Source organism: Panicum virgatum, chromosome 7N, assembly GCF_016808335.1.
Source record: "Panicum virgatum strain AP13 chromosome 7N, P.virgatum_v5, whole genome shotgun sequence".
In the NCBI taxonomy this organism is placed as follows: Eukaryota; Viridiplantae; Streptophyta; class Magnoliopsida; order Poales; family Poaceae; genus Panicum; species Panicum virgatum.
The window spans coordinates 21,254,031-21,272,567 of record NC_053151.1 but is presented as its reverse complement, the minus strand read 5'-3'; the positions used below and the strand labels follow the sequence as shown (position 1 = coordinate 21,272,567).

Here is an 18,537-nt window from a genome sequence, read left to right as displayed (position 1 = left end):
GTACCCGTTCTAGTATTCGAATGTTCGCTCTAGTATCATGTTTGTCCATCCAGAGGGTGGGGGGCTCGTGCACGATACTATAGTATCGCTTATTAATGTAGATATGATGTCTGGGTTAATCAAGTGTTGCTAGATGTCACCCTTTCCCACGGTTTGTAGAGGCAGCCAGCAGGTGGTGACAACCCTCTTTTTCCGTCATCATCATTGCAATATTAGGACTGCAAACATTGACCACTTGTAATTTTGCCACTCCCAGTGAATGACACTGTGGGACCATCTGTACCTATGAAATGTGGGTCCAATGGAAAAAATGCAAAGGCCAATGTTTGCAGTCCCATTTTTGCAAATTTCTCGGTTAGGGAGCTAGGAAGTTCATAAAGTATCGTGATGAGCTAGACACTCTTATTTGTCAGCCATGAGCGGTCTCCCGATAGTATCTGGATGTCTCGAATAGCCATGTGTATGGTATGAATGTATAGTATGAACTGTATAATTAACTAGAAGTACATAAAACCTGGATGGCTAACTTCTTCCTTTCTCCCTGCCTTAGGCCTATCTTGAGAGCATGAAACTTGTGTGTCACACTACCTCTTATCCATTATTTATCTTACCCCCTTTTTATAGAATTGAATATCCAAGCAACATTTATCATCAACTTACTTATTTATTAACCGCCACCTTCCCTGCGGAAATATAAATGACAATCCTGGTTTACCCCCAGTAAAGCTGCATTCCGTGCACTTACTATTTTAATCGTAACTTATGAAATATCCCCATTGGTGTTTGCAGGCGCCGCTGCCTAGGAACATTCACCTAGTGGTGACGTTGGTAAACGCCAACACTTGATTCAGCCGAATGAGCACTTGGTGCTGTTCAGATAAACGGTGTGAACTAGGAATGGTGTCTTTGTCAACCTGCATCTCATGTAAAACTAATCATCCTTCATTGATGGCCGATTGTATCTGTGTTGATGGAAAATATTACAATCATTAGTTGAATGAGAAGAATAGTTATGCAACTTGCAATATGCACGCAGCTTGAGAAAGTGGTGGTATGGAATATGATAACTTGATGTTTCCTTTTTAAGTAGTTCATCAGATATGCGATCACACTTCAAAACATCAAAGGTAAAGTGAACTTCTTCATGCTGACACTTTTGAGTCGGCTTAAGTGATGAACAAGCTTCCCCGAGTTGAACAATATATAGACTAATGTGTTCCAAAGTTGTTGTATTATCATCACCACTAAATTTTACAAAATTAGGAACATGCCAACCATTGGGATAAGAAACCAAATGAAACTCAGCGGAATATTGTTTTTTGATACAATCGAAAACTACCCACATATATCCACTCCAAGTTTGGTTTTAATCATACAAGCCAGATTTTCTGTAAATTTAGCAAAACCAGCTTCCTAGTAAACTCATACTATTCTCAAATTTTATGTCTTATTTTCTTGTGATTGTATGAACTATGTAGACTAATATTGAGATTGTGTGAACTAGTAGATGTAAAAATGACATTGACATTTTGCTTATTCTTTGTAGTGAAGTGTATGCATCATTGTTGCATTTTTTAGATGAAATATATAGTTAGAATTGAACACAATTACTTACATACAACTACAAAATAGATGCCGAAGATAAGAAAAAATGGTGTAGGATGAACCATTTAGTTCTCTATTTTACTAGTGCTTTGTATTCGCTTGTATGGACGATGATTTCAAAATGTGCTAGTCTATATGACCAAATGATATATGTTAGTTATGCTGTCATTAATAAACCCGATGGGTAACTGAAATCCAACCCGTATCCGATGGGTACGGGTATAAAATTCTACCTGCTAGACTTCGCGGGTACGGGTATTCCTTAGAGTTTTGGGTAATGTCGCGGGCGGGTATTTACTCTAGCAGCACCTTACCAGACCCGTTGCCATCCCTACATTTGAGTTCCCCCCTGTCATATTTATAGTAGTGGCACACTGTGCTCTTGGACGGCATTTGTGGCTCTTGCACCTTGAACTGCCATGGAGGACCAATGGGGAAGCTACACGAGGAATAGGTAAGTCGGTTGCGCCTAGCCTGGTTCGGCCGAACCCATGATTTGATAGACCAAGCCAGGCCACCAACTGCCTTCTCCCTTGCTGGCAGAGTGGCCAACCATCGGGTGCTCAGGTCGGTTGTGGGTGCACCGGCATTGTCCTAAGTCGGTTGCACCTATTTTGTGGGCTCTTTGATCTATGGGAGCCTGGAAGGCACATTTTGATTGGTTGATATGTGGTGTCTTGGTTTATGGGGTTCATGTAGCCTGCATTTCTACTCAATTTCCAACATTGACATATGCGGTTTTGGCATTATATTGGGTAATTATGCACGTAAGAAATACAAACTCTCTTGATTTTCTGATCAAATTGATGCATGCAAATGTTTTGTAGCGAGTGTGAACACTCACTGAGCTCCTTGATGGTTGCGGATATGATCGTTGTCGAGGTCGCTAATGGCTCACATCTTGGTTTAGTATATTAGATCGGTTTTCAAGAATTATTCCCCAGCGGAGTCACCAAAAATATGTTGACACAAATCTGGTCAACACACCAAATGCGCTAGATTGCGGGTCGCAAACGATCTTTACCGATGGAGTTCCTATGCAGGCTGATAAGACTGGTGCTGTCAACCGGTCAGACCGATTCATACAGAGACGCAACAAAAATTAAGAATCACCAACCCAGGAGGGATCCCATCGGCGCTAATGGAACTAGGATTGTCCTAAGGTCGGCAAGCCACTTAGAATATCCTCGAACACTGTAGAGACGCAAGAAGATTAGAATTAGGGTTTGGAGGACAAAAAGTAAGGGCAATTGTTGTTGAGTCGATTGGGATTAACCTCAATCGGCCTTAGCCTTCATATATATAGTTGGTGATGTCGTACCCCTTCACGAGTTAGTTTACAAAAGACCCTGAACTACCAAATCTAAATCTACTCAAATTATACAGGCCAGATCGGTTTGACTGATCGGCCTTGATCTTTGCCAGTTTTGACCTTCAACACATCGCTTGGTGATTGGTGTCTCTGTTGAGTGCTTATAGGTTGGCGAATCTGGTTGCTAATATTGATCATTAGGGACAGTATGTTCAATCACGTGTGACGACACCTATCGGTGACATGTTTTTGGCAAAACCCCATTACTATTGTAGGGAATTTGTAACGGAGTTTTCCACGGCATTGATGTGAATCACATCAATAATGAAAATTTAGTTACACGAAAAAATAAATGTCACCAATTAGTTAATAGAACCGTCACTTTTATGGGTATTGACGTATTGTGACATAGTGACTTCTCCCTCAGCTCCGGATATGTAACATCTGGTCAAAGAAAATGTGGGCTACCTCGTTTGCCCCGGATATGCCTCAAACTAAGCAATGTGGCTCGTGAAGTGCCATGACAAAAGGCGCTGGTTCCTTTTTGTGGGCGGGAGCTGGAAGGCATCAAAGCAGGGCACGGACAAAACAGTTTGGTTCAAACCATAGTTCGGCCACTTCGAGGAATCTATACTGCTGGCGTGCTCATCAAAACAGGGCATGGACAAAACAGTTTGGTTCGAACTATGGTCCGGCCACTTTGAGGAATCTAGGCTGCGATTCGTCACCTTAACTCAAAAAAGTATTTTGCATATTAAAGTCCCAATATTTTAAATGCACGAGTACCTCGTCCAAACAAACACTTGGGGGAGAGTGGCCGCTTGGAGGAGGCAGGGGCCAGGCCAGAAACGACGACACACAACTGGTGGGGCAGCATGATTTATTCGTGTTTGCCGCTACTTTGGCAGATTTGTCTTGCTAGTTGCTACTGACCCATCTTTGAGTTGAGCGCACGAATATACCGATTATATATAGCACTCCTTCAGATTACTTATATTGGTTGGGACTAGAATTCATGACATCGTCGTCTTTTATGTTTTCTATTGAAATATACACTTTTGCAGAATAGATCAATCCAAACGCCCCATTCAACCTGCTAATGGTTTGAGATACGGACCATGACCACACCAAATTATTTAATATTTTGCTCACTAATCAAATCCCCACCATCCCAAACTACATGCCACAAAAACTGAGCCAAACCAATCTGTTTGCCTTTTCAAACCAAACCCAAACCAAACTGTGCCAATCTACACTGCCAGCAAACGCTTGCAGAGAGAGAGAGAGAGAGAGAAAAGCGCTGAGTACCAGATTTTTACAGAGAGCCGTAAATAGATTTTTATAGATAATAAATTGAATCAAACGCTACCAGCAAATATCAACAAATATGATTTTTACAGAACACTTCTCAATTCAAGTATATAGATTTGTGACCTTGTTCGTTATTAAATCAACACAAGACAGCAAAAGGTTAAACAAGCACTCAGCAAGATCACTTGAAAGCTAAAATTGAAAGATGAAATGCACGAACCATAACCCTAAAATTGGTTCTCATTCGCATTAAGTACAAATTGGTTCCATTAATAAGTACATACGAAAAAAGTTCAGACATATTGACATGTTGATGTTTCTTAGTCAGCATCGATTTCCTCAAAGCTGCCTAAGCAGCAGACTTGGTCTGCTTCAAAACAGATCATTTGGTACCTATATGATAAGTGAGCAAACAAGTTCAGCTTCAAGTTGACACAAAAGGATGAACAGGCTATTTTTCATGTGAATAACCTTTTCATGTGAATAACACTCCTACCAGAAGAAATAATTGATCTATCTAAAAAAGGTTTAAAAAGAATGTACTCACAGAAGTTCCTAATGCACTCAGCTTCCAGTCATCCTTCTACTGAAACCCTGTGACAAAAACATTAAATTAGCACAAAAATAAAGGCAACAAATAACTTAGCGACAAAACGAGTTTAGCAACTGAACAACGATGATATACCTTCACTGTCAGAACAGAATTCGGGGACTTAAGCCTTAAATAGCCAATCTTTTGCAAAGACAAGAGCTTCAAGCATTTCTGGAGTTAGTGAGCTTCTATGGCCCCCAAAATCCTTCCCCCACAACTGGAGGCAGATTCAGATGACACAATACTAAGGGAAATCGCAAGAAAATCTCTAGCCATAGGCCCATAGCTGATAGTACCGGAAATTTTTCTAATTTGCCTTCCCACCACACCAGAACATCAAAACCGTTCGTATCATTCTCAGACTCTTCTTGCAAATTGAGAGTGGCTTGGAATTTTTGTCTGATAGGAGTAGCAGTTGCTAGGCAAACATTTGCAATGTGACCTCTTAGCCTACTAGTTTCGACTTGATGTTCAAGTGTATACCACAGTACTTGCAAACAGCCCGTAGATCACCGTCCACACTGACTTAGTTTTGCTCATAGTGTTCCCAAACATTAGACCTTGTATGACATGGTGTTTGGGATGTGAAGAATTCCCTGAAATCATGACTTGTTGAACTACTAGAAGATATGATTGTCACCAAAATGAAAACTGTGCACAACTATATAAAAACTACTCAAAATCTTATTGTGATTCATTTCCAAATGGAATGAGCAAACATGCAAATGCATCAAAAGTTATTCATTCAGTTCCTGCAAAAAATAGAGTGAATGCACCAAGTTAACAAAATTACAACACACCTCCTTAAGTCCTCGGAGTTTCCCTAAATAAAAGTTCTGATAGTGATACATTCAATTCCTGCTAAAAAAACACATAGAAGTTAGTTTCATTTAATGTTTACTATGGAGATCAAATATTGCTTCCAAAACAAACTGCCTATCTCATACAAAGTTATATCAGTTCCTAAAAAATAAAAAAATTCAAACAAAAAGTAAATCAAACTTGTTTGAGTTTATAATGAGAGCATTGAATCAATTTTTGGGCTGTAACCAGTATTCTCCCATCAAGTTTTCTCACTAGGACTGGCTGTTACAACTAATCAGAACAGCTACTGATCCCTTGCACGGTACACAGGCCCAGTTAACATCAGGCTGATGACGTTCTATTAATTTGTCTGCTCCTTCCTTTGTTTTCTTATTTGCGAAATTATAGCTGTTAGTTTACGATCTCTGCTGCAACACCCATGACATGGTACCTAACGATGGCGTTGTTTTACTTGTTCCCTTGTGAATACAGCTTCTCAGGCGTTATTGTACCCCAAATGTTGAGAGACACACCAGCGCAGGACATCTGACAAAACATCACACATCATCACTTTTGAAATCGGAGGTCTTATTGTGTTGCTAGGATACTATGGCTTGAGAATCGGCTTGTGATTTTTGTTCAGGTAGCTTCAGAAAACTCAGCAGCTTTACTTTTTTTCGGAGAACACATCAAGTTAACCACCTCTCTACTATTTTTGTTAGTTGATTTGATGCGTTCTAGTGAAGCGGTCTGAATTGGCCATTTACTTATTTAGTTTGAGAACCAAACACTTAGGGCAAGTACAACAGTTTAGACAGCAGCTGTTGTTGACACCCAAAATTGGCAAATACCAAGGTTTGCTAGACAATCTGGATGAACCAGTCAGACTAGTCATGTAAACCGATCAGAACGGTCTAGGCAACATTGTTAAAATACCAATTGAACTGCAACATTGCGTAGATCTCATCAAGACGATCGAAATGCATATATAGAATGTTCAATTTGTAGTTCAGATGAGGAAGTTATGCCTCCAGAAAGACTTGCACCTCGGTCTGACCGATCAGATCGGTCCAGGGCGGTCAGACCGGTTGGAGGACTGGTCAGACTGGTCGAAACAGCCCAATCCGAGATAGGAGTAGCGTTTTGACATGGGATATGCATGTGTTTCGACTCCCATCAGGTACAAACCTCCCCATCCTATTTATATGAAGGGCCATGGCCGATTGAGGGCATCCCCAATCGAATTAACACATTATCCTTTACTTTTTTATCTCCAAACCTTAGCTTTTCCAAGCCCATGCTGTTCTTCCTTCGTCTCTACGACATTTGAAGGCTTCCTGAGTGGTCTGCCGATCTCAGGGCAACCCTAACTCCATTAGCTCCGATGGGGTCCCTCCCGAGCTAGTGGATCTAGGTTTTTGCGGCGATATCTGAAGGACTGGTCATACTGGTCGTGCCAGGCAATCAGATCGATTGGCACAGAGGTCCTCGCCGGTGATGATCATTTGAGATCCGTGCGTGCTAGAGCTTTTGTGTGTTGATCAGATTTGTGTCAGCATATTTTGGCGACTCCGTTGGGGAAGAAGAAATCTTCATCGGCAGCGATGGCCGGTGATATGTTAGATGCATCTAAGATTGACTCCGAGGACATTATCGATGCTGAGTACAATGACATACCTGACATACCTGAGGAGCACCGCCAGGCTTTTGAGGCTTAGATCAAGCATGAGCAAGAGGAAGCTAGAAGGAAATTCCTTTCATGCTACGAGAGAACTCGACAAGGTGTGATCAAGAAGGAAGAATTCATCGTGCCGACTTTCTTGTCTCCAACTACATTTACTTCCATGATGAGCAATGTAAGCATTATTCCAACCGATTTTATTAATTAGTTTGTAGATGCTCTCGGGAAGAGATTTGACGAGTCGCATAAGTTTATACGAGACTTGGTTGTTAAAATTAACAATCAATTGCAAGCCTCATCTAAGGGTAAAGGAGTAGACCATAGTTATTCTACTGCAACCCTTAACCCTAATTCATCGGCAACATCCGCATCTACATCACAACTGTTGTATAGTATGCTGCCGAACTATTTCGCTAGGCAGTCACCACCACCACATTCGGCCCTACCAAACATGGCCAAACTAGTCAGACCGGTCAAACCGGTGTGGCGGTGGCCAGCCCGGCAACCCCAGCACCGTTTGCATCAATTCTTTGTTCGGCTGGCCCTAGCCGAACGAATGAATTGGCAAATTTGGATTCCTCATATACTACTATAGCATGCAGTGTGCCACCTATTTTTTTGCGAGGATCGAGTGTCCAACATGGGCAGATTCCTGACAATGTGCATAATGATATTTTAAAGCGCGCACCCGTTAGTTCTATACAGACGATGACACAAACTGATCTTTTCACACATTGTCTTGCTTCTAACCCACAAGCATCTACAAGTGGATATTACCAAGCTGATCTTTCTAGACTAAAAGAAGATTTGGCTAATATGTTTAAAGCCAAACTGGGGGTGGATATGGGTAGATCCCGATGATTTTGATTTGGTTGCTTATCCCATTGGCTGGTGTGTTTCTGATTTTATAAAATTCAGTGGTGATGATAATAGAACAACTTGGGAATACATTAGTCAATATGTGGCTCAACTTGGAGAGGCTAGTTCTAGCAATGCTTTGCGAGTTTGTTTATTTTCTTCATCTTTGACTGGACCTGCTTTCTCTTGGTTTTCTTCATTGGCTCCAAATTCGGTCCACTCTTGGAATGAATTAGAACAAAAATTCCATGATCACTTTTATAGTGGAGTCAATGAAACGAAATTTACAGATTTTACATCAGTTAGACAGGGTAGAGATGAGTCTATTCATGATTACTTTAGAAGATTTAAAGATGTTAAAAACTGATATTTTAATTTGTCAATTTCTGAGAGAGATTTGGCTGGTTTGGCTCTTGGTGGTTTATGTTCGCATTTTAAAGAGAAGCTCGAGGTTTATGATTTCTTTTCAATTAATAAACTTCAAGTTTGAGCTTTAAGCCAAGAGTACAAATTCTGAAAGGCCAAAGAAAGTTGTGAGACCCATCAGTTCAACACATATGTTGATTGTGAATCTGATAATTCGGACGATGGAAAAAAGAAAGTTTATGTTGCTGAGCTTGTATGGCCAACAGATGCTATACCATATACTTGTTCATCGCTTAAGCCGGTTCAAAACAATCAGCGAGAAGAAGCTCGTTTTACTTTTGATGTTTCTAAGTGTGATCGCATATTTGATGAATTGCTTAGAGATGGAAACATCAAGTTGTCTCATGCCATACCGCCGCTTGAGGAGTTAAAGCGGCATGTATATTGCAAGTGGCATAATTCTTTTTCTCATGCAATCAATGATTGCAATATTTTCGTTCGACAGATTCAATCGGCAATTAATGAAGGATGATTGGCTTTGCATGAGATGAAAGTTGACAAGGCATCGTTCCTTATACATACCATTGATCTGAACAACGCCAAGAGCTCATTTGGCGAAGCAAACTGAAGGAGCCAATGGGGAAAATGTAATCATTGGTGAAGAAAGGCTGAAGAATGTTAATAACAAGATTCTGGTTAGGGAAGTAGTGCTGGAAAAGACATCTGGTGGCAAGAAGTCATTAAAAATTATTGTCAAAGCTTCTACGCCCAGGGGGCAAGAGGGTTCTTCTTCAGATGCTTGTCGGCCTGCTCTCCAGGACTGACCGGTCATACCAGTTTCCTCGATTGGTCAGACCAGTCAGCCCCAGGGCCGACCTAAGACCTTCAAGCCTAAGCACCCGAAATTGGGTAATTGGAAGGTTAATGAATCAAAAGTGCAATGTGGAGTTGTGAAGCAAAAGCTCACCTTTGCTGAATTGCTTAACAAGTACACAAAGGCCATTCCAAAAGATCGGTCTCTAAAAAAGAGACAAAGGTCACCTGCATCTCCTAGAGGAGTATGCCATGGGCGCCACCGGCATCGGATTCTTCTTCCATCATGGCAGCATGAAGGTCTTTGGATGCAATGCTATCCGGTGCCGCATCCACCATCTCACTAGAGGGGAGGACACTTCAGAAGACCTATGTTTGACATGGTGTCACGACCAGTGCATGACCGATTGGGTTCTCACCAATCATTCCGAGGCAACAGCCTACACCGGTCCGACCAATCCAGAACCAACCAGACCGGTCCCACTAGAGATCAGGTCAATTTCGTTCTCCAAGATAGGTGTACCGTGTCAAGAAGAAGAAAGAAGAGTACAATCCACTATTGATTCATTGAAGATTAAAGTAGATGCTGTTGTGCAGATCGACAACATCAAGGTGGATGTCAATGAGGCAGGCACAAGACCGATGGTTTTTGGTAAATCGTTTAATACTTTTGTCCAGAGGCCGATCATGGCTGATGATCATGAGGCCAGCAGTAGTAGCACCACAACATCAAAGTACTTCCAATCAAGTTGGTGTCCATCAGGGTTGACTCGTACTCAAAAGAGGAAGCTGCAGCGCCTACGATGTCTGGAGAAGAAGGGGTAGGAGGCCGAAAAGCTGAGGGTTGAGCAATTTAACAAATGCAGACCCATCAGCCCTCAGAGCAAGGTGTGGCGGGTCAAGTTAGCTGACCAGCCATAGGACCGGTCAAATCACCCATATCAACTGGTCTAACCGGTACAGCCGATCAGTCTGATCGCCCTGACCAACCGGTCAGACTGGTTGAGCCTGTAGTCGAGCAGAAAACCAAATCTGTAACGCCCGTTTCGGCTCCTTGCGATGAAGAAACACCATTGGCGCTTTCAGTTCAAGATGATGAGGAGTTAGTTGATCATGAGGCTGTGCCAAGAATGTAGCAATATGGAGCTCAACGAGACTTTAGTGCTTGGGGGGGGGGGCAGAAAATCAGCAAATGGCAATTTGCCTCATGAAGTTCTATTCAATAGATCAATTTGCAAAGGGTTCTCAAGGCTTTGATTATGTTTTGTTTTGAAGTCTTGAACTGGTTAAAAGATTTAATATTAGCAAATAAAGCCAAATTAGAAGTTTTTTCAATTCGAGCTAGAAAGTTTGCAAACTGTTAATGAGAAAATATGTAGAGATACTTTAAAACAATAAGCATTAGGTCATCATGTTCAAAAGATATTTTTATGCTAAAGACTAATGTTTAGTTATGCACGGGGGCACATCCTGGACAAACCAGTCTAAATGCCATTAACACTGATCTGGTCGGTAGGGCTGCTACTTCGGTTATTGGAGTTTCATAACTTATTGAGGCCAAGGTTAGTAGTTAGAAAGCTTGTTGTTGGACATTTGCATAATCCAAGGTGCATCGAAAACAAGGTGAAAACAAACAAGAGGGTTCCAAGAGTAATCTGGCCATCATCCAAGCTAGGTATTGCAGTGACCAATTGACTTAATAGCAATTTGGTTGTTTTATGCATCCACAACAACTTACAAGTGTGAGAATGTTTCAAATTAGTATTTCAAGAATTAACAGCTGAGATAATGTGTACTCAAGCTTGTCTTACTCACACAAGATGTATCAGCGGCACGAAGCCAAACTGAAGTCAACATGTTGAGCAGAATCAAATGATATGGCCGATATACAATATCGCCCTTAAAAGCAAGATATGATTTGTGCACAGGTGCTTCTCATTGTTTCAGTGCAGTTTTGGACCTTGAGAAATGTTTCTTGGTACGCAAGCTCTACCAAAAAACAAGGGGGCATATGTTGACACCCAAAATTAGTAAATACCGAGGTTTGCTAGACAATCTGGACGAACTGGCCAGACCGGTTACGTAAACCGGTCAGACCGGTCAGGGTAACATTATCAAAATGCCAATTGTACTGCACCATTGCCTAAATCTCATCGAGAATGTGTTTCTCTTTTAATTGTTTATAAGTTTAGTATCCAAGGATAGAGTATTTCAATAGTTGATTGTTACAACTATAAACACAAATAAAGTTAATTCTTATGCCAATGATATTTCGCTGACATCTACTATTCGTATTACAAAAAAAGGGTGTATTATCAACATGTCCGCTATAATATAGCTGTAGTGCATGAAGTAACATGTCCAATTGCCTCTCGAATACCTAACAATTCCGTGTCATCTATCTACTGTCAGAAAAAACAGCATAGCTGCATGTTGTCGGTGTTTATTAACAATAGAACGTGTCATTGATGCCAACCCATAAATATGTGGTCATAAGTAATGCTATGAATTTTAATTTCTCTTATTTAAATGAGGAACACATAATAATATTTTTACAACATTCTCCTAATGTGTAGTGTATTGTTTTGTTCTACTAGCCTGTGCGGATGCACGGGTTGATGAGCTAGTAACTATAACTAAAGTTACATCTAAATAGTTTGCGTTTGAGTCCTGATCGAGTCCTGACCTCAACAACTTAATAAAACACCAGGGTACGTCTTCACCCTCTTTGGTCTCATTTTTCCTCTTGTTGTAGGTATTGAAGTTTTGTTAGCCATTTAAATGTACATGCTATTTTGGTAGTATTCGTAAAACAATAAGATAAAGAAGTAGCAAAGATGCAGATCGGCATATAAATAAGGAAGACCATGAAGTCTGTCCTGAACCTCCCGTTGCTCAACTAACGAGTCATAGCAACAAGGATTTCCACACCCGCAGCTTTGTAGATGGAGCATTCCATGGACAGCTACAGCGGCGAGGTAGCATGGCGGTTCGGAGCGACGAACCCGGCGCTGGAGGTAGCCCGGGCACATAGCATCCGTTGGCTCCTGTACCGGATCTATGACTGCCTCAACAAGAACGACTCGAGGCCTATGGCGCCGCTTGGCTTCGGCGACCCCTCGGCGTTCGAGTGCTTCCGTACGGCCGCCGCGACTGAGGACGCCATTGTCGCTGCCGCCTGCTCCGGCAAGCACAACAGCTACCCCCCGGTTGCCGGCAGCACGGACGCGTTCAGGTACATCAAGCTTGCTTGTCCTCCGCAACGCGCATGTAGTGTTGTTGTCTTATTCATCATTTGCCCCTAATTTACGCCTAGTAGTTTTTCTTTCTGCTACCGTTTATTGATTTATTGTTTCTCTCGGTGCATCCTGTTGGTGCGTTAGGCTTAGTTTTCCCGACCCTTTCTGAACAGGGAACAATTAAACTCACATTCTTTTTTCAAAATTAAGAAAGTATCACTTCACGTACATGTAAACAGATGCGCAATAGCATTTTAAACCATAGTAGCTAGAGTCATGCACCCATGGTGCTTTCGCACTAAATTTACATGCACCTAAACAAATATATAACAGAATTTAAACTAAGGTTTTATGACACCCACGACGTCAATATCACACCATGGAACCACCCTGTTAGGATAAGGTACAACGCCTGGTTCCTTTCAATGTTACAATGAACTATAACTAATTACTACAACCTTGTGTTCCACAAACAAGGCCAGACTTATCATAACAAAATTTTTGATATGTAATTTATTCCTTAAGAAGTTTTTTAAATAAATAAATATGCTGTCCTTTCATAATTACTTATTACAAACTTAAGTGTTATGCTGCAGATCAAGTTTAATTATTGGAACAATTGCTCAGTTTATCATACTTGAGCTTAAAAGCCAATTTGCACTTCGTTTTCTCAACTTTGCTCATTGGATGCATACCTTCCGAAAACAAAACTGCTGTCTAACCCTCTTTTGCCCTGTTATAAATTTCAAGATTTATGAATTAAAACTTTTCTATGTGTATAGATAAGAAATACAAAAAGCATTAAACTATGCTCTTATGTGCACATGTGTGCCTTTTCCCTTCCTCCTCCCGCCCGCCATGCTCATCTGTCATCTCAGTTCGTCCTCAGTGGGCTGGCGTAGCTAAACCTCCCTGCGGTGCCACCTCCGAGAAAGGCAAGTTGCCGCCGTGGGCCATGGCTCGATCGGCTGGCAGGCTGATCCTGCTAAGAATACTCCAGAGAATACTATTTTTATTTGTATTTTTAGAGAGTTTCAGGATATATAAGAAAAAGGGATAGAAAAGCCAAATGCACTTTAAATATATCAATTAAACACTGAAAAATCCAGAAATTATAATTTTGGTGCGTGACAGCAACAACCCAAAGGGCCTAGCAAGATAGGATTTGGTCAACATTTTTTTCGAAGTTTGGTCGTCCATTTTAGGCCAGATTTGAACTATATGTATATTTCAACAAATTTGGACAGATTCTAACGAAGTGTTGTAAATAATTTCATAATATTTCAAACCTAGTTGAACAAAAACAGGGGCAATTAAATAAGCAAATTCCTTTGAGAAATTTTGGCCAAATGAGCAGGAGCATAAACAAGTTTTGTGCCCTAAGGGAACACCATTAAGTTGCATGAATTATGGTAAATATATGCGCACACACACATATATATTGCATGAATGCCAGCGAGGAACGCGGCACGAGAATCGACATATACAAAACTGGCCTTGATTGCAGAAACTATAATATTTTTATCATAAAAGTTAGAATAATTCTGAAACCACACCAGACATGTGAAATGAGATGCTACGAACCTCGCGCATACGGACAATAGAAATAAATCATTCTACATATATGTCCCAGCAAGGCAGTAGCGAGCAACCACTGACCAGTGTAATTTTTAGTTAGTGACAAACAAAACAGCAGATCCAGATGCTGTCGATAACTAGCCACTTATCAATATGTGATGTCCCATGTGAGATTGCCATAGTACATGAGGGGCACGTGAGTGCTCTCACAGCTTTTGTCTGACGTAACAGTAGCGGATTTGATCACTGATGAGGGAAAAGTCTACTTCTCAACCTTCAACTATCCTAGTTTTATTGAAATTTTTTTAATTCCTTAACAAAGCTCAAGAACATGGGCCACCGTACCAAAATACCTAATTAAACTTTATTAAAAGTGATTATTTATCATGATTTTTAATGAATTTTAACAAGGGTTTAAATTGCCATAAAACTTCAATGAAATTTGTATTCTATCAAATTTCAAAATTTCAATTCAAATTAATTTTTTATTTCTTGTCTCTTTTGCTACCAATTAACTAAGTTTTCTTCACTGTATAATTAAGAGAGGTGTGACATCCTGTAAATTCGAAAATTGCATTGTAGCAAAACCACCCTAGATTGGGCTCAAGGATGTTTTGTGTCCGGTTTCGATAGTTCGAGATGCAGCATGTCCTGTTTTGAAGATGAGGGATGAAAATTGGACTTTATGGATAGTTGAAAGTTCAAAAGTAGATTTTTCCCTATTAATTAATACTAGTATGAGTAAAAAAATTTCCTGAAATTTTAAAGTCATTTCATTATTTTTTAATATACAAAATATATTCATTCCTAGGCCCTGCCCCCATGTCAGCACGATGTCACCAAAACTACTCTAAATTCACGCCCATGTTGAAAAGTGAACAATTTCCTAGTTAATTGTTGAAAATCATACTAGACCCACACAGTTGAAGGTCGTAATTAACAGACTTGTTACATTTCTTTCTGAGGATGTATAGGATTTAAAATTAAATTTTTTATAAATTTTGAGTAACAATAATTAGTCCAAATTTGTGCATGTTTGGTCTATAAAAGTGTCAATACATAGAATAGTATTTTTCTGATCTTTTATACTATATATCATAAGAGATCGAATATAATTGTCAAAGTACGCCTCTTGAAACTTCTCCAAATCATCATACACCCTATAAAGAAATGGGAGTGCCAAATTTTACATTGCTCCCGGCCATACTTGTGAGGTTCAGGCAATTCGCTCAACTCTACTCTTGTTGGGCCCCATTCAAAATTCTATCGTACTTTTTCAGAAATAAATCCAACAATATAGTTAGATTATTGCGAAAACGTTAATAATGTTTGACAGAATTAAACCTAATGTGTGTCAAAATTTGGCAATAACGGATCAAGACACGTAGGTAGGCATCACACCCCTTTCTAATGGCCAAATGTATGTGTTCGTCTCTTGCACATGCGTGAAAATGCCATATAAACGTGATATCTTATCTTCTCTTCTCTTACGTGACTAATAATCAGAGTTTGTCTATGTTAATTGCTTGAGACTTGTTATTGTGCTTGAAAGGCACTTGGTGGTACCCTAGGTACCTCCCCTCAAAATGCTATGTTAAGTGATATCTGGCTCACAATTTTATGGTATCTCGTCCACAATTTCGTGGCAACGCCCCACAACTTAGTACCTTTCAATAATTACCTTTCATTCTCAGTCATTGGATTTCAACAAACGAACGGCTACTGTGATTCTCAAGCACCGTAAAATTTCTCTAATTGCTTATCTTACACTCATGCATGTAGTGCCGTGGCTTCGTACCTATCTCGGGATCTCCCCTATGATATCTCGCCAAGCGACATTGTCTTCACCGCGGGATGCAATCACGCCATCGAGACCATGATGGCTGTCCTTGCTACGCCGGGCGCCAATGTGCTGCTCCCGCGGCCGGGTTACCCCATGTACGAAGTGTACGCAGCCTTTCATGGCCTTGAATTCCGGCATTTTGATCTTCTACCAGAAAAGGAATGGGAGGTAGACCTCAAAGGCGTAGAGGCCTTTGCCGACGATAACACCGTCGCCATGGTTATTATAAGCCTTAACAACCCATCTGGGTCCGTATACTCTTATGAGCACTTGGCCAAGGTCAGTATATATATAATGATTAATTACATTTTAAGTACAGAGTAATCATGCTAACTTGTTGCAGTATAGTTTATTCTGAACTTGAGTGAAAGGCTCGCGACTCGCAAGCAGTGGTCGTCTCTGGGCAAGGCTTGTGCATCCTGATCCTTGTTGTCTATAAATTTGGTCACTTCTCTTTTCTTTTTTTTTCTTTTCTCTGAGAGCTTCTCGAACTTGTTCTGATGGACGCATTATGGTCTTAGGCAGCGGGACGTTTCGGCATCTCTTGTTCTCGATCTGCTGTTGTTAAGTAACTAATTCAAATGTATGTTTCAACTGTGTTATATATTCAACTTTTTAGATTGCGGAGACTGCCAGGAAGCTGGGGATAATGGTCATCAGTGATGAGGTTCAATTCGTTTTTGGAAGCAAACCGTTCATTCCGATGGGTGTTTTTGGGGAGACAGTTCCTGTGGTGACATTGGGAGGCATATCTAAGAGGTGGATGGTGCCCGGTTACCGATTCGGATGGATTGCAGTGACTGACCCAAAAGGAGTCCTCAGGAAGAACAATGTATGCCATGCCTTGGTCAATCTCAACCATTGAAATCAATATATTCACAACATATGTACCTGCACTCTCCCCAATTGCAACAAGATATCTTTAGGATATCTGTTCGAAATCTAAGCTATTCATATCCATATATACATATATATGACTATTAATAGATGTATAGACTATAGAAACACAAACAATGTGCCTAGCTAATTTCATCTCGAAACACACTGATGCTTAGACTCGACTTACTCAAGGAAAAAACTTATGACCTATATATGTTCTTGAGCAGGTTTTTGAGTCGATCGTAACCTACCGTGGCATCACAGCAGACCCTGCAGCACCTATTCAGGTTTGTACCTAGAATTCTTGGATAGAATATTCGTTTGTAGTAGTTGCTCTCCTTGCCCCCTGCGCGCATATATCTGTCACCAGATTACTCTATTCTGATCGCCCACTGTATGGGTTTCAATTATTACTACAGAACCTTTAAAAGTACCAATGAACATGGACTATCTATTTTCTTCCATTTAACAGTTAGATATACTTCATACTGCTTAAATGCACCGTAATGGTTCTCTATTACTAACACCATCAGATTCTAAGCAGGGAGCCATACCCCAAATTATTGCGATCACAGACAAATCTTTCTTTGCGAAGGCAATTGGCTTGATGAGGGGGGCAGCGGAGCTATGCTACCGGAAACTGCAGGACATTGATTGCATCACTTGTTCCCACAAACCAGAGGGGGCTATGTCAGTCATGGTCAGCACGAAATCAATTAGTCGCTCCCCTTTTCTGGCGTTTAACTATCTACATTTGTCCAAACGTTGGTAGGTATTACCACATGCTGATATGTTGCTTGATGTATCTCAAGGTAAAGCTGGACATTGCATATTTGGATGGCATAGATGACGATATCGACTTCTGCTGCAAGTTGGCCACCGAGGAGTCTGTGGTGATATGTCCCGGTAAAACAAGCGGATCTCATTACATTAATAACTAGCTTGTTTTATGCCTTGATGTGTTATCAGAGTGACATTTAATTAATCATATAAGTGGCAATTTAATGTACTGCCAGGTAGTGGACTCCGGATGAAGAACTGGCTCCGCATAACCTTCGCGGTGGATCTGCTCTTGCTTGATGATGCCCTGGAGAGGCTCAAGTCTTTTTGCCTCAGGCATGCCAAACAAAATACGAAAGCATGACCAAATGCATGTGAACATGAATTGAATATCACCGCTATTTCAAAATAGACAAACTTGCAAGGCGTGCTCAATTTTTCAAAGAACTTGATGATTGTCAAATGCATTCATAAACAGTTGACGATAGATGCAATAAGGAAGACGAATATGTACTTTTGAATAATATGTTATTATTTTATGCATGCTTATTATTAACATTGTTAAATGTAAGTGCAAGCATCTAGATCCTATCAACATAGGGCTGGGATTTGATGATTAGTGATAAGATCATAAATCACAAGCAAAAAAAAGGCACTGTATAGACAACTGGAATATCACATGGATGATGATTTTTGAGCCGTCGGCTTGAGCCAGCCGGTAGTATCAATCCAATGGCAGATGGATGATCATCTTGAAAGTGCTCATAGCTCCAAAAAAGCTGAACATAAAAATTTGTGTCTCATGATCCAATAAAAACTTCCTATCTTTCACTACTTCAACAAAAACAAACTTATACATTCCATATGTGATCTTTT

General features: G+C 40.5%; 1 protein-coding gene across 1 annotated transcript; it reads left to right on the top strand.

Annotated features, from left to right (window-relative positions):
- The first annotated feature begins 12,246 nt into the window (after positions 1-12,246).
- LOC120683289 (nicotianamine aminotransferase 1-like) lies at positions 12,247-18,206 on the top strand. Its single transcript, XM_039965356.1, has 7 exons — positions 12,247-12,577; positions 15,942-16,281; positions 16,622-16,834; positions 17,109-17,168; positions 17,426-17,581; positions 17,694-17,787; positions 17,898-18,206. The coding sequence occupies exons 1-7, from the start codon at positions 12,288-12,290 to the stop codon at positions 18,023-18,025; spliced, it is 1,281 nt and encodes a 426-aa protein (XP_039821290.1). The 5' UTR covers positions 12,247-12,287; the 3' UTR covers positions 18,026-18,206.
- Positions 18,207-18,537: the final 331 nt, after the last annotated feature.

Coding starts and splice junctions, on each gene's coding strand:
- LOC120683289 (XM_039965356.1), top strand. CDS start 12,288: ATGGAGCATTCCATGGACAGCTACAGCGGCGAGGTAGCATGGCGGTTC. Junction 16,282..16,621: donor CTTATGAGCACTTGGCCAAG/GTCAGTATATAT, acceptor TCAACTTTTTAG/ATTGCGGAGACTGCCAGGAA. Junction 16,835..17,108: donor GAGTCCTCAGGAAGAACAAT/GTATGCCATGCC, acceptor GTTCTTGAGCAG/GTTTTTGAGTCGATCGTAAC.